Source organism: Oncorhynchus mykiss, unplaced genomic scaffold (assembly GCF_013265735.2).
Source record: "Oncorhynchus mykiss isolate Arlee unplaced genomic scaffold, USDA_OmykA_1.1 un_scaffold_226, whole genome shotgun sequence".
Taxonomy (NCBI): Eukaryota; Metazoa; Chordata; class Actinopteri; order Salmoniformes; family Salmonidae; genus Oncorhynchus; species Oncorhynchus mykiss.
This window is the reverse complement of record NW_023493694.1, coordinates 315,649-333,053: the sequence shown is the minus strand read 5'-3', so window position 1 is coordinate 333,053 and position 17,405 is coordinate 315,649. Positions and strand designations below refer to the sequence as shown.

The 17,405-nt window shown below is 41.4% G+C and overlaps 1 protein-coding gene across 16 annotated transcripts in view; it reads left to right on the top strand.

Annotated features, from left to right (window-relative positions):
- Positions 1-17,405, top strand: part of LOC110511365 (nucleoporin SEH1) — a 114,313-nt gene that overhangs the window by 78,794 nt on the left and 18,114 nt on the right. For all 16 annotated transcript variants that reach the window (XR_005042083.1, XR_005042082.1, XR_005042084.1 and 13 more), the window contains 7 exons: positions 431-691; positions 7,093-7,214; positions 7,443-7,552; positions 9,684-9,849; positions 14,377-14,558; positions 14,735-14,858; positions 17,298-17,403. Coding sequence is in view for 11 of the 16 variants with exons in the window: in XM_036973251.1 (XP_036829146.1) it covers positions 431-691; positions 7,093-7,214; positions 7,443-7,552; positions 9,684-9,849; positions 14,377-14,558; positions 14,735-14,858; positions 17,298-17,403 (1,071 nt within the window). In the remaining 5 variants the exon portion in view is untranslated. The remainder of the gene's footprint in view (positions 1-430; positions 692-7,092; positions 7,215-7,442; positions 7,553-9,683; positions 9,850-14,376; positions 14,559-14,734; positions 14,859-17,297; positions 17,404-17,405) is intronic.

Here is a 17,405-nt window from a genome sequence, read left to right as displayed (position 1 = left end):
GTATGGGTTGTGAGTCTGTGGCGACGTATGGGTTGTGAGTCTGTGGCGACGTATGGGTTGTGATTCTGTGGCGACGTATGGGTTGTGAGTCTGTGGCGACGTATGGGTTGGGAGTCTGTGGCGACGTATGGGTTGGGAGTCTGTGGCGACGTATGGGTTGTGAGTCTGTGGCGACGTATGGGTTGTGAGTCTGTGGCGACGTATGGGTTGGGAGTCTGTGGCGACGTATGGGTTGTATATGAGTCTGTGGCGACGTATGGGTTGTATATGAGTCTGACGCGACGTATGGGTTGTATATGAGTCTGACGCGACGTATGGGTTGTATATGAGTCTGACGCGACGTATGGGTTAGGTAGCTCTGGCTATATGCCTCACATCTTAATAAATAGAGATATACAAACAGCCCTCTGTCTCTCTCTCGCCCCCCCAGATCCCCCTATCAGGCTATGGAGGGACCAGCAACATTATTCTGGAAGACCACAGGAAGCTATCAGACGGCTACGTGGCTATGCTAATGGGGGTGGCAGCAGGCCAGGTCTCCAAGCTGTGTGTCTGTGTGAGAAACACTGGGTGCAGGGCTGCCTTCATTAAGGCTGTTCCCTACTCTGACCTACACACACGCTCTGTCATGGACTCCTCGGACATCAGCCTCTCTCCGTCTCAGTTCGTCCTGAAGGAGAGGACACAGGAGGTAGGTCACATGACTTGTTGTGGTCAGAAAGGAGGTTCTGGTTTGATCTGGACTTCCTGACCGGAGACATGGAGAGATGTTTATATCATTAATAGATGGTGTGAACTGGACTACCTGACTGGAGAGATGTTTCTGTCATTAATAGTTGGTGTGAACTGGACTACCTGACTGGAGAGATGGGGAGATGTTTCTATCATTAATAGATGGTGTGAACTGGACTACCTGACTGGAGAGATGTTTCTGTCATTAATAGTTGGTGTGAACTGGACTACCTGACTGGAGAGATGTTTCTATCATTCATAGATGGTGTGAACTGGACTACCTGACTGGAGAGATGGGGAGATGTTTCTATCATTAATAGATGGTGTGAACTGGACTACCTGACTGGAGAGATGGGGAGATGTTTCTATCATTAATAGATGGTGTGAACTGGACTACCTGACTGGAGAGATGGGGAGATGTTTCTGGAGAGATGGGGAGATGTTTCAATCATTAATAGATGGTGTGAACTGGACTGCCTGACTGGAGAGATGGAGAGATGTTTCTATCATTAATAGATGGTGTGAACTGGACTACCTGACTGGAGAGATGTTTCTATCATTAATAGATGGTGTGAACTGGACTACCTGACTGGAGAGATGTTTCTATCATTAATAGATGGTGTGAACTGGACTACCTGACTGGAGAGATGGAGAGATGTTTCTATCATTAATAGTTGGTGTGAACTGGACTACCTGACTGGAGAGATGGGGAGATGTTTCTATCATTTATAGATGGTGTGAACTGGACTACCTGACTGGAGAGATGGAGAGATGTTTCTATCATTAATAGATGGTGTGAACTAGACTGCCTGACTGGAGAGATGTTTCTATCATTAATAGATGGTGTGAACTGGACTGCCTGACTGGAGAGATGTTTCTATCATTAATAGATGGTGTGAACTGGACTGCCTGACTGGAGAGATGTTTCTATCATTAATAGATGGTGTGAACTGAACTACCTGACAGGAGAGATGTTTCTATCATTAATAGATGGTGTGAACTGGACTGCCTGACTGGAGAGATGTTTCTATCATTAATATATGGTGTGAACTGGACTACCTGACTGGAGAGATGTTTCTATCATTAATAGATGGTGTGAACTGGACTACCTGACAGGAGAGATGTTTCTATCATTAATAGATGGTGTGAACTGGACTACCTGACTGGAGAGATGGAGAGATGTTTCTATCATTAATAGATGGTGTGAACTGGACTGCCTGACTGGAGAGATGTTTCTATCATTAATAGATGGTGTGAACTGGACTACCTGACAGGAGAGATGTTTCTATCATTAATAGATGGTGTGAACTGGACTACCTGACTGGAGAGATGGAGAGATGTTTCTATCATTAATAGATGGTGTGAACTGGACTGCCTGACTGGAGAGATGTTTCTATCATTAATAGATGGTGTGAACTGGACTACCTGACTGGAGAGATGTTTCTATCATTAATAGTTGGTGTGAACTGGACTGCCTGACTGGAGAGATGTTTCTATCATTAATAGATGGTGTGAACTGGACTACCTGACTGGAGAGATGTTTCTATCATTAACCTCTTTATCCTACCCCCTCCTTTTTCGAACATTCTGTTAAAAATTGTGCAACTTTTCAGCGTCCTGCTACTCATGCCAGGAATATAGTATATGCATATGATTAGTATGTGTGGATAGAAAACACTCTGAAGTTTCTAAAACTGGTTAAATCACGGCTGTGACTATAACAGAGCGTGTGTTTCATCGAAAAGCGCAAGAAAAACTGGTCACTGAAATCTGAAAAAAGTATCCATGCGCCCCTTTCATGGATTATTTAAAGGAAACCAAATTTAATATGGAGACGGATTCCTACAGCTTCCACACGATGTCGCCAAAAACGTCATTTTCATTGACAAAAATCCATTGAGACATTATCAATAGATCCGTGATTCCATCCAGCCTACCTCAATCGATTTTGGAAGATTGAAAAATGGACACTGTTTTCTTTTGTAGCTGCTATTGAATACAGATCGCCCAGTGATCAATTTGATCGCTTATTAACGTTTACAAATACCTAAAGTTGGGTTATAAAAGTAGGTTGAAGTGTTTTGTCAAAGAATATAGGCAACTTATATAATTTTTAAACATGACGTTGCGTGTTGGAAGAGAGCTTTTTTCCTGATGCAGACAGGCTATACAAATGGATATTTTGGGCATTCATGGACGGATTTAATCGGGGAAAAATACTAATTTGTGATGTTTATGGGACATATAGGAGTGCCAACAAAGAATATCATCAAAGGTAATGAATGTTTTATATTTTATTTCTGCGTTTTTGTGTAGCGCCGGCTACGCTAATTATTTTGTTTACGTCGCCTTCAGGCATTTTGGGGTGTTGCATGCTATCAGATAATAGCTTCTCATGCTTTCGCCGAAAAGCATTTTAAAAATCTGACTTGTTGGCTAGATTCACAACGAGTGTAGCTTTAATTCAATACCCTACATGTATATTTTAATGAACGTTTGATTTTTAACGAGTACATTTAGCATTTAGCGTAGCGCATTTGCATTTCCAGGTGCCTACTTGAGACGTCTGCGTCTCAAGTAGGAGCAAGAAGTTTTAATAGATGGTGTGAACTGGACTACCTGACTGGAGAGATGGAGAGATGTTTCTATCATTAATAGATGGTGTGAACTGGACTGCCTGACTGGAGAGATGTTTATATCATTAATAGATGGTGTGAACTGGACTACCTGACTGGAGAGATGTTTCTATCATTAATAGATGGTGTGAACTGGACTGCCTGACTGGAGAGATGTTTCTATCATTAATAGATGGTGTGAACTGGACTGCCTGACTGGAGAGATGGGGAGATGTTTCTGGAGAGATGGGGAGATGTTTCAATCATTAATAGATGGTGTGAACTGGACTGCCTGACTGGAGAGATGGAGAGATGTTTCTATCATTAATAGATGGTGTGAACTGGACTACCTGACTGGAGAGATGTTTCTATCATTAATAGATGGTGTGAACTGGACTACCTGACTGGAGAGATGTTTCTATCATTAATAGATGGTGTGAACTGGACTACCTGACTGGAGAGATGGAGAGATGTTTCTATCATTAATAGTTGGTGTGAACTGGACTACCTGACTGGAGAGATGGGGAGATGTTTCTATCATTTATAGATGGTGTGAACTGGACTACCTGACTGGAGAGATGGAGAGATGTTTCTATCATTAATAGATGGTGTGAACTAGACTGCCTGACTGGAGAGATGTTTCTATCATTAATAGATGGTGTGAACTGGACTGCCTGACTGGAGAGATGTTTCTATCATTAATAGATGGTGTGAACTGGACTGCCTGACTGGAGAGATGTTTCTATCATTAATAGATGGTGTGAACTGAACTACCTGACAGGAGAGATGTTTCTATCATTAATAGATGGTGTGAACTGGACTGCCTGACTGGAGAGATGTTTCTATCATTAATAGATGGTGTGAACTGGACTACCTGACTGGAGAGATGTTTCTATCATTAATAGATGGTGTGAACTGGACTACCTGACAGGAGAGATGTTTCTATCATTAATAGATGGTGTGAACTGGACTACCTGACTGGAGAGATGGAGAGATGTTTCTATCATTAATAGATGGTGTGAACTGGACTGCCTGACTGGAGAGATGTTTCTATCATTAATAGATGGTGTGAACTGGACTACCTGACAGGAGAGATGTTTCTATCATTAATAGATGGTGTGAACTGGACTACCTGACTGGAGAGATGGAGAGATGTTTATATCATTAATAGATGGTGTGAACTGGACTGCCTGACTGGAGAGATGTTTCTATCATTAATAGATGGTGTGAACTGGACTACCTGACTGGAGAGATGTTTCTATCATTAATAGTTGGTGTGAACTGGACTGCCTGACTGGAGAGATGTTTCTATCATTAATAGATGGTGTGAACTGGACTACCTGACTGGAGAGATGTTTCTATCATTAATAGATGGTGTGAACTGGACTACCTGACTGGAGAGATGTTTCTATCATTAATAGATGGTGTGAACTGGACTACCTGACTGGAGAGATGGAGAGATGTTTCTATCATTAATAGTTGGTGTGAACTGGACTACCTGACTGGAGAGATGGGGAGATGTTTCTATCATTTATAGATGGTGTGAACTGGACTACCTGACTGGAGAGATGGAGAGATGTTTCTATCATTAATAGATGGTGTGAACTAGACTGCCTGACTGGAGAGATGTTTCTATCATTAATAGATGGTGTGAACTGGACTGCCTGACTGGAGAGATGTTTCTATCATTAATAGATGGTGTGAACTGGACTGCCTGACTGGAGAGATGTTTCTATCATTAATAGATGGTGTGAACTGAACTACCTGACAGGAGAGATGTTTCTATCATTAATAGATGGTGTGAACTGGACTGCCTGACTGGAGAGATGTTTCTATCATTAATAGATGGTGTGAACTGGACTACCTGACTGGAGAGATGTTTCTATCATTAATAGATGGTGTGAACTGGACTACCTGACAGGAGAGATGTTTCTATCATTAATAGATGGTGTGAACTGGACTACCTGACTGGAGAGATGGAGAGATGTTTCTATCATTAATAGATGGTGTGAACTGGACTGCCTGACTGGAGAGATGTTTCTATCATTAATAGATGGTGTGAACTGGACTACCTGACTGGAGAGATGTTTCTATCATTAATAGTTGGTGTGAACTGGACTGCCTGACTGGAGAGATGTTTCTATCATTAATAGATGGTGTGAACTGGACTACCTGACTGGAGAGATGTTTCTATCATTAACCTCTTTATCCTACCCCCTCCTTTTTCGAACATTCTGTTAAAAATTGCGCAACTTTTCAGCGTCCTGCTACTCATGCCAGGAATATAGTATATGCATATGATTAGTATGTGTGGATAGAAAACACTCTGAAGTTTCTAAAACTGGTTAAATCACGGCTGTGACTATAACAGAGCGTGTGTTTCATCGAAAAGCGCAAGAAAAACTGGTCACTGAAATCTGAAAAAAGTATCCATGCGCCCCTTTCATGGATTATTTAAAGGAAACCAAATTTAATATGGAGACGGATTCCTACAGCTTCCACACGATGTCGCCAAAAACGTCATTTTCATTGACAAAAATCCATTGAGACATTATCAATAGATCCGTGATTCCATCCAGCCTACCTCAATCGATTTTGGAAGATTGAAAAATGGACACTGTTTTCTTTTGTAGCTGCTATTGAATACAGATCGCCCAGTGATCAATTTGATCGCTTATTAACGTTTACAAATACCTAAAGTTGGGTTATAAAAGTAGGTTGAAGTGTTTTGTCAAAGAATATAGGCAACTTATATAATTTTTAAACATGACGTTGCGTGTTGGAAGAGAGCTTTTTTCCTGATGCAGACAGGCTATACAAATGGATATTTTGGGCATTCATGGACGGATTTAATCGGGGAAAAATACTAATTTGTGATGTTTATGGGACATATAGGAGTGCCAACAAAGAATATCATCAAAGGTAATGAATGTTTTATATTTTATTTCTGCGTTTTTGTGTAGCGCCGGCTACGCTAATTATTTTGTTTACGTCGCCTTCAGGCATTTTGGGGTGTTGCATGCTATCAGATAATAGCTTCTCATGCTTTCGCCGAAAAGCATTTTAAAAATCTGACTTGTTGGCTAGATTCACAACGAGTGTAGCTTTAATTCAATACCCTACATGTATATTTTAATGAACGTTTGATTTTTAACGAGTACATTTAGCATTTAGCGTAGCGCATTTGCATTTCCAGGTGCCTACTTGAGACGTCTGCGTCTCAAGTAGGAGCAAGAAGTTTTAATAGATGGTGTGAACTGGACTACCTGACTGGAGAGATGGAGAGATGTTTCTATCATTAATAGATGGTGTGAACTGGACTGCCTGACTGGAGAGATGTTTATATCATTAATAGATGGTGTGAACTGGACTACCTGACTGGAGAGATGTTTCTATCATTAATAGATGGTGTGAACTGGACTACCTGACTGGAGAGATGTTTCTATCATTAATAGATGGTGTGAACTGGACTGCCTGACTGGAGAGATGTTTCTATCATTAATAGATGGTGTGAACTGGACTGCCTGACTGGAGACATGGAGAGATGTTTCTCATTAATAGATGGTGTGAACTGGACTGCCTGACTGGAGAGATGTTTCTATCATTAATAGATGGTGTGAACTGGACTGCCTGACTGGAGAGATGTTTCTATCATTAATATATGGTGTGAACTGGACTACCTGACTGGAGAGATGGAGAGATGTTTCTATCATTAATAGATGGTGTGAACTGGTTCTTTCTCCAGGTGATCACGGTTCTGATGAAGGTGACCCAGAGAGAGCAGACTCTGTGTCAGTCAGCTAATGCCGTCCTGGCCACAGTCTGTCTCTTCTGTGGAGACGAGGTCTCACGACAACAGTTCAGGAGGTGAGGACCTGTCCCTCTGTTTCTTACATGGGCTGTCATTAACCTGACTTTTAAACAGCCATCTTGTGAAGCAATAGCATTATAGAGGCTTTGAGGAGGTTGATCCGGGCTGTCAGACAGAACCGTTTGGTCCACTACTGTCTGTTTCTGTTCTCCAGGCCCTCTAGTTTGATTTACAACACTGTAAGGAGACTGATTTCACCACCCTCTCCATCTCCTGTCCCCCAGGTTGCTGCTGTCGAAGCCTGATGCAGGCAGGAAGATTCTGTCAGAGAACAGTCTGCTGAAAGGACTCAACTTCAACGAGAGGTTCCTGGGGGAGGAACAGGTCCTGGAGGGTAAGGGTCATGGGTCTTTCTAGAACAGGGGTAGGGTAATGTTGCTTTGATGAGATGGGAGCTTGCGGTGTCTGATACTTGCAGGATTTGTTAGTGACATTTTGCAGTCAGAATGGTTTGGCGAGCTACTCGTAGGTGGTCTGTGAGTTACTGGTAGATCAACCTGTTGGAGACCCCTGTTCTATACACTAGGGTACCACTCTCTCTCTCTCTCACACACACACACAGTTGAAGTCGGAAGTTTACATACTTAGATTAGTGTCATTAACTCATTTTTCAACCACTCCACACATTTTTTGTTAACAAACTATAGTTTCGGCAAGTCAGTTAGGACATCTACTTTGTGCATGACACAAGTCATTTTTCCAATGACAGATACTGACAGATTATTTCACTTATCACAATTCCAGTGGGTCAGACGTTTACATACACTAAGATTACTGTGCCTTTAAACAGCTTGGAAAATTCCAGAAAATGATGTCATGGCTTTAGAAGCTTCTGATAGGTTAATTAACATAATTTGAGTCAATTGGCGGTGCACCTGTGGATGTATATCAAGGCCTACCTTCAAACTCAGTGCCTCTTTGCTTGACATCATGGGAAAATCAAAAGAAATCAGCAAAGACCAGAAAAAACATGTGGACCAACACAAGTCTGGTTCATCCTTGGCAGCAATTTCCAAAAGCCTGAAGGTACCACGATCATCTGTACAAACAATAGTAGAGATGAATGTACTTTGGTGCGAAAAGTGCATATTGATCTCAGAACAACAGCAAAGGACCTTGTGAAGATGCTGGAGGAAACAGGTACAAAAGTATCGATATCCACAGTAAAACGAGTCCTATATCGACATAACCTGAAAGGCCGCTCAGCAAGGAAGAAGCCACTGCTCCAAAACCACCATAAAAAAGCCAGACTACAGTTTGCAACTGCACATGGGGACAAAGATCATACTTTTTGGAGAAATGTCCTCTGGTTTGATTAAACAAAAATAGAACTGTTTGGCCATAATGACCATCGCTATGTTTTTGGAAAAAGTGGTGGGCTTGCAAGCCGAAGAACAGCATCCCAACCGTGAAGCACGGGGGTGGCAGCATCATGTTGTGGGGGTGCTTTTCTGCAGGAGGGACTGATGCACTTTACAAAATAGATGGCATCATGAGAAGTAAAATGTGTATTTATTGAAACAACAGCTCAAGACATCAGTCGGGAAGTTAAAGCTTGGTCACAAATGGGTCTTCCAAATGGACAATGACCCCAAGCATACTTCCAAAGTTGTGGCAAAATGGCTTAAGGACAACAAAGTCAAGGTATTGGAGTGGCCACAAAGCCCTGACCTCAATCTGATAGAATATTTGTTGGCAGAACTGAAAAAAGTGTATGAGAGCAAGGAGGCCTACAAACCTGACTCAGTTACACCAGCTCTGTCAGGAGGAATGGGCCAAAATTCACCCAACTTATTGTGGGAAGCTTGTGGAAGGCTACCAGAAACGTTTGACCCAAGTTAAACAATTTAAAGGCAATGCTACCAAATACTAACTGAGTGTATGTAAACTTCTGACCCACTGGGAATGTGATGAAAGAAATAAAAACTGAAATAAATCATTCTCTCTACTATTATTCTGACATTTCACATTCTTAAAATAAAGTTGTGATCCTAACTGACCTAAGACAGGGAATGTCTACTAGGATTAAATGTCAGGAATTGTGAAAAACTGAGTTTAAATGTATTTGGCTAAGGTGTATGTAAACTTCTGACATCAACTGTGTGTGTATGTATGTATGTATGTATGTGTGTGTGTGTGGGTGTGGGTGTGGGTGTGGGTGTGTAATGTATGGGTGGGTGGGTGTGTGTGTGTGTGTAATGTATGGGTGTGTGTGTGTGTGTAATGTGTGTGTGTGTGTGTAATGTGTGTGTGTGTGTGTGTGTATGGGTGTGTGTGTGTGTGTGTGTGTGTAATGTATGGGTGTGTGTGTGTGTGTAATGTATGGGTGTGTGTGTGTGTGTGTGTGTGTAATGTATGGGTGTGTGTGTGTGTAATGTATGGGTGTGTATGTATAGTGTGTGTAATGTATGGGTTGACTTGACCCACTAAGTTTAGCTCATGATTTCCCATGCTGTTGTCTCCAGCCTACGACCTGCCCCAGAGCCCCAACCAGGCCCAGTTGTTCTATGGGAACCTGAGTAAGGTGGTGTTGTCAGTGCTGGGCAGCACAGAGACCTTGGACTCTGGAAGGACTGACCCCCATGTCCAGCCCCTCCTAGCTGTCACCAGGAGAGGCTCGGAGGCTGACAGGTACTGGGGACTGAATATCATACCTTTAGGAAAGAACGTAATCATACGAATGTTTTCATCTCACACCTCATTTGGTTTCTAGAGTGTTTCTCTCTGCTTAGAACATACAGGCTGTTAATGGTTATATAACGTTGTAGTAGTGGTGTTAATGGTTATGTAACGTTGTAGTGGTGGTGTTAATGGTTATATAACGTTGTAGTGGTGTTAGTGGTTATATAACGTTGTAGTGGTGGTGTTAATGGTTATATAACGTTGTAGTGGTGGTGTTAATGGTTATATAACGTTGTAGTGGTGTTAATGGTTATATAACGTTGTAGTGGTGGTGTTAATGGTTATATAACGTTGTAGTGGTGGTGTTAATGGTTATATAACGTTGTAGTGGTGTTAATGGTTATATAACGTTGTAGTGGTGGTGTTAATGGTTATATAACGTTGTAGTGGTGGTGTTAATGGTTATATAACGTTGTAGTGGTGGTGTTAATGGTTATATAACGTTGTAGTGGTGTTAATGGTTATATAACGTTGTAGTGGTGGTGTTAATGGTTATATAACGTTGTAGTGGTGGTGTTAATGGTTATATAACGTTGTAGTGGTGGTGTTAATGGTTATATAACGTTGTAGTGGTGGTGTTAATGGTTATATAACGTTGTAGTGGTGGTGTTAATGGTTATATAACGTTGTAGTGGTGGTGTTAATGGTTATATAACGTTGTAGTGGTGTTAATGGTTATATAACGTTGTAGTGGTGTTAATGGTTATATAACGTTGTAGTGGTGTTAATGGTTATATAACGTTGTAGTAGTGGTGTTAATGGTTATATAACGTTGTAGTGGTGTTAATGGTTATATAACGTTGTAGTGGTGGTGTTAATGGTTATATAACGTTGTAGTGGTGGTGTTAATGGTTATATAACGTTGTAGTGGTGTTAATGGTTATGTAACGTTGTAGTAGTGGTGTTAATGGTTATATAACGTTGTAGTGGTGGTGTTAATGGTTATATAACGTTGTAGTGGTGGTGTTAATGGTTATGTAACGTTGTAGTGGTGTTAATGGTTATATAACGTTGTAGTGGTGGTGTTAATGGTTATATAACGTTGTAGTGGTGGTGTTAATGGTTATATAACGTTGTAGTGGTGTTAATGGTTATATAACGTTGTAGTGGTGGTGTTAATGGTTATATAACGTTGTAGTGGTGGTGTTAATGGTTATATAACGTTGTAGTGGTGTTAATGGTTATATAACGTTGTAGTAGTGGTGTTAATGGTTATATAACGTTGTAGTGGTGGTGTTAATGGTTATATAACGTTGTAGTGGTGTTAATGGTTATGTAACGTTGTAGTGGTGGTGTTAATGGTTATATAACGTTGTAGTGGTGTTAATGGTTATATAACGTTGTAGTGGTGTTAATGGTTATATAACGTTGTAGTGGTGGTGTTAATGGTTATATAACGTTGTAGTAGTGGTGTTAATGGTTATATAACGTTGTAGTGGTGGTGTTAATGGTTATATAACGTTGTAGTGGTGTTAATGGTTATATAACGTTGTAGTAGTGGTGTTAATGGTTATATAACGTTGTAGTGGTGGTGTTAATGGTTATATAACGTTGTAGTAGTGGTGTTAATGGTTATATAACGTTGTAGTGGTGTTAATGGTTATATAACGTTGTTGTAGTGGTGTTAATGGTTATATAACGTTGTAGTAGTGGTGTTAATGGTTATATAACGTTGTAGTAGTGGTGTTAATGGTTATATAACGTTGTAGTGGTGGTGTTAATGGTTATATAACGTTGTAGTGGTGGTGTTAATGGTTATATAACGTTGTAGTAGTGGTGTTAATGGTTATATAACGTTGTAGTGGTGTAATGGTTATATAACGTTGTAGTGGTGGTGTTAATGGTTATATAACGTTGTAGTGGTGGTGTTAATGGTTATATAACGTTGTAGTAGTGGTGTTAATGGTTATGTAACGTTGTAGTGGTGGTGTTAATGGTTATATAACGTTGTAGTGGTGTTAGTGGTTATATAACGTTGTAGTGGTGGTGTTAATGGTTATATAACGTTGTAGTGGTGGTGTTAATGGTTATATAACGTTGTAGTGGTGTTAATGGTTATATAACGTTGTAGTGGTGGTGTTAATGGTTATATAACGTTGTAGTGGTGGTGTTAATGGTTATATAACGTTGTAGTGGTGTTAATGGTTATATAACGTTGTAGTGGTGGTGTTAATGGTTATATAACGTTGTAGTGGTGGTGTTAATGGTTATATAACGTTGTAGTGGTGGTGTTAATGGTTATATAACGTTGTAGTGGTGTTAATGGTTATATAACGTTGTAGTGGTGGTGTTAATGGTTATATAACGTTGTAGTGGTGGTGTTAATGGTTATATAACGTTGTAGTGGTGGTGTTAATGGTTATATAACGTTGTAGTGGTGGTGTTAATGGTTATATAACGTTGTAGTGGTGGTGTTAATGGTTATATAACGTTGTAGTGGTGGTGTTAATGGTTATATAACGTTGTAGTGGTGTTAATGGTTATATAACGTTGTAGTGGTGTTAATGGTTATATAACGTTGTAGTAGTGGTGTTAATGGTTATATAACGTTGTAGTAGTGGTGTTAATGGTTATATAACGTTGTAGTGGTGGTGTTAATGGTTATATAACGTTGTAGTGGTGGTGTTAATGGTTATATAACGTTGTAGTGGTGGTGTTAATGGTTATATAACGTTGTAGTGGTGTTAATGGTTATGTAACGTTGTAGTAGTGGTGTTAATGGTTATATAACGTTGTAGTGGTGGTGTTAATGGTTATATAACGTTGTAGTGGTGGTGTTAATGGTTATGTAACGTTGTAGTGGTGTTAATGGTTATATAACGTTGTAGTGGTGGTGTTAATGGTTATATAACGTTGTAGTGGTGGTGTTAATGGTTATATAACGTTGTAGTGGTGTTAATGGTTATATAACGTTGTAGTGGTGGTGTTAATGGTTATATAACGTTGTAGTGGTGGTGTTAATGGTTATATAACGTTGTAGTGGTGTTAATGGTTATATAACGTTGTAGTAGTGGTGTTAATGGTTATATAACGTTGTAGTGGTGGTGTTAATGGTTATATAACGTTGTAGTGGTGTTAATGGTTATGTAACGTTGTAGTGGTGGTGTTAATGGTTATATAACGTTGTAGTGGTGTTAATGGTTATATAACGTTGTAGTGGTGTTAATGGTTATATAACGTTGTAGTGGTGGTGTTAATGGTTATATAACGTTGTAGTGGTGGTGTTAATGGTTATATAACGTTGTAGTGGTGGTGTTAATGGTTATATAACGTTGTAGTGGTGTTAATGGTTATATAACGTTGTAGTAGTGGTGTTAATGGTTATATAACGTTGTAGTGGTGGTGTTAATGGTTATATAACGTTGTAGTAGTGGTGTTAATGGTTATATAACGTTGTAGTGGTGTTAATGGTTATATAACGTTGTTGTAGTGGTGTTAATGGTTATATAACGTTGTAGTAGTGGTGTTAATGGTTATATAACGTTGTAGTAGTGGTGTTAATGGTTATATAACGTTGTAGTGGTGGTGTTAATGGTTATATAACGTTGTAGTGGTGGTGTTAATGGTTATATAACGTTGTAGTAGTGGTGTTAATGGTTATATAACGTTGTAGTGGTGTAATGGTTATATAACGTTGTAGTGGTGGTGTTAATGGTTATATAACGTTGTAGTGGTGGTGTTAATGGTTATATAACGTTGTAGTAGTGGTGTTAATGGTTATATAACGTTGTAGTAGTGGTGTTAATGGTTATATAACGTTGTAGTGGTGGTGTTAATGGTTATATAACGTTGTAGTGGTGTTAATGGTTATATAACGTTGTAGTGGTGGTGTTAATGGTTATATAACGTTGTAGTAGTGGTGTTAATGGTTATATAACGTTGTAGTGGTGGTGTTAATGGTTATATAATGTTGTAGTGGTGTTAATGGTTATATAACGTTGTAGTGGTGTTAATGGTTATATAACGTTGTAGTGGTGTTAATGGTTATGTAACGTTGTAGTGGTGGTGTTAATGGTTATATAACGTTGTAGTGGTGGTGTTAATGGTTATATAACGTTGTAGTAGTGGTGTTAATGGTTATATAACGTTGTAGTGGTGGTGTTAATGGTATGTAACGTTGTAGTAGTGGTGTTAATGGTTATGTAACGTTGTAGTAGTGGTGTTAATGGTTATATAATGTTGTAGTGGTGGTGTTAATGGTTATATAACGTTGTAGTGGTGGTGTTAATGGTATGTAACGTTGTAGTAGTGGTGTTAATGGTTATGTAACGTTGTAGTGGTGGTGTTAATGGTTATATAACGTTGTAGTGGTGGTGTTAATGGTTATATAACGTTGTAGTGGTGGTGTTAATGGTTATATAACGTTGTAGTGGTGTTAATGGTTATGTAACGTTGTAGTAGTGGTGTTAATGGTTATGTAACGTTGTAGTAGTGGTGTTAATGGTTATATAACGTTGTTGTCTTATCATGTTGTAGTGGTTTTGGGAACTCAGACCGTCACATCAGCAACGTGTCTCTGGATGTACTGCCTGTGAAGGGTCCTCAAGGCCCCGCCTTACCCAGGACAGAGGCCTCTGGGACAGGGACAGAACCAGGGGACCACAGGGACTCCTGGAGCCTCCAGCCTGAACAGCTGGTCCTCACCTCTCCCACTATCAGTCAGTATTATCATCTCACTGTTTGAGACTAACTCTGTGCTCTTTGCAGCCTGTGCAAGGTCTCTCAGGACAGAAACATTGACGCTCCAGATTTTCTGTTCATGAAACGTTTTTTTGTAGTTTTTAATAGAATATAATTAAACCCTTTCCTTTGGTTTATAATGTGTGTTGTCCAGACGGAGCCCCCAACACCAGACATGTCCTGATCCAGAACCACTCATCCAGAGAGCTGAGCTTTGAGTTGTCCTGGCCAGCCCACTGTCTCACTGTTACCCCTCAACATGGAGTTATAGAACCACAGTATGTACACACACACACACACACACACACACACAGCTTTGAGTTGTCCTGGCCAGCCCACTGTCTCACTGTTACCCCTCAACATGGAGTTATAGAACCACAGTATGCACACACACACACACACACACACACACACACACACACACACACACACACACACACACACAGCTTTGAGTTGTCCTGGCCAGCCCACTGTCTCACTGTTACCCCTCAACATGGAGTTATAGAACCACAGTATGTACACACACACACACACACACACAGCTTTGAGTTGTCCTGGCCAGCCCACTGTCTCACTATTACCCCTCAACATGGAGTTATAGAACCACAGTATGTACACACACACACACACACACACACAGCTTTGTGTTGTCCTGGCCAGCCAACCAGTACACCTCAACATGGCCTTCTAGATAGAACCGCAGTAGGAATCCTCGGACGGTAACCAGTACACCTCAACATGGACTTCTAGATAGAACCGCAGTAGGAAGCCTCGGACGGTAACCAGTACACCTCAACATGGCCTTCTAGATAGAACCGCAGTAGGAATCCTCGGACGGTAACCAGTACACCTCAACATGGCCTTCTAGATAGAACCGCAGTAGGAAGCCTCGGACGGTAACCAGTACACCTTAACATGGACTTCTAGATAGAACCGCAGTAGGAAGCCTCGGACGGTAACCAGTACACCTCAACATGGCCTTCTAGATAGAACCGCAGTAGGAATCCTCGGACGGTAACCAGTACACCTCAACATGGCCTTCTAGATAGAACCGCAGTAGGAATCCTCGGACGGTAACCAGTACACCTCAACATGGCCTTCTAGATAGAACCGCAGTAGGAAGCCTCGGACGGTAACCAGTACACCTCAACATGGACTTCTAGATAGAACCGCAGTAGGAAGCCTCGGACGGTAACCGGTACACCTCAACATGGCCTTCTAGATAGAACCGCAGTAGGATGCCTCGGACGGTAACTGGTACACCTCAACATGGACTTCTAGATAGAACCGCAGTAGGAAGCCTCGGACGGTAACCAGTACACCTCAACATGGCCTTCTAGATAGAACCGCAGTAGGAAGCCTCGGACGGTAACCAGTACACCTCAACATGGACTTCTATATAGAACCGCAGTAGGAAGCCTCGGACGGTAACCAGTACACCTCAACATGGCCTTCTAGATAGAACCGCAGTAGGAAGCCTCGGACGGTAACCAGTACACCTCAACATGGACTTCTAGATAGAACCGCAGTAGGAATCCTCGGACGGTAACCAGTACACCTCAACATGGCCTTCTAGATAGAACCGCAGTAGGAAGCCTCGGACGGTAACCAGTACAACTCAACATGGCCTTCTAGATAGAACCGCAGTAGGAAGCCTCGGACGGTAACCAGTACACCTCAACATGGCCTTCTTTCACCATAGTTAGTTAGTTTTACCAGGTGACTATATTACTAGGGGTGTTTTACCAGGTGACTATAGTACTAGGGGTGTTTTACCAGGTGACTCTATTACTAGGGGTGTTTTACCAGGTGACTATAGTACTAGGGGCGTTTTACCAGGTGACTATTACTAGGGGCGTTTTACCAGGTGACTGTATTACTAGGGGCGTTTTACCAGGTGACTGTATTACTAGGGGCGTTTTACCAGGTGACTGTATTACTAGGGGCGTTTAACCAGGTGACTGTAGTACTAGGGGCGTTTAACCAGGTGACTGTAGTACTAGGGGCGTTTTACCAGGTGACTGTAGTACTAGGGGCGTTTTACCAGGTGACTGTAGTACTAGGGGCGTTTTACCAGGTGAATGTAGTACTAGGGGCGTTTACCAGGTGACTGTAGTACTAGGGGCGTTTTACCAGGTGACTGTAGTACTAGGGGCGTTTTACCAGGTGACTGTAGTACTAGGGGCGTTTTACCAGGTGACTGTAGTACTAGGGGCGTTTTACCAGGTGACTGTAGTACTAGGGGCGTTTTACCAGGTGACTGTAGTACTAGGGGCGTTTTACCAGGTGACTGTAGTACTAGGGGCGTTTACCAGGTGACTGTAGTACTAGGGGCGTTTTACCAGGTGACTGTAGTACTAGGGGCGTTTTACCAGGTGACTGTAGTACTAGGGGCGTTTTACCAGGTGACTGTAGTACTAGGGGTGTTTTACCAGGTGACTGTAGTACTAGGGGTGTTTTACCAGGTGACTATAGTACTAGGGGCGTTTTACCAGGTGACTGTATTACTAGGGGCGTTTTACCAGGTGACTATTACTAGGGGCGTTTTACCAGGTGACTGTATTACTAGGGGCGTTTTACCAGGTGACTGTAGTACTAGGGGCGTTTTACCAGGTGACTGTATTACTAGGGGCGTTTTACCAGGTGACTAGTACTAGGGGTGTTTTACCAGGTGACTATAGTACTAGGGGTGTTTCACCATAGTTTTTTGTTCCCAGGTGCCACCTCCAGATCCTCATCAGTCCTAATCCGTCCCTAGCAACCAGGACATCCATGTTTCCATGGAGTGGCCAAATCTATGTCCAGTGTGACGATCAACAGAAGGT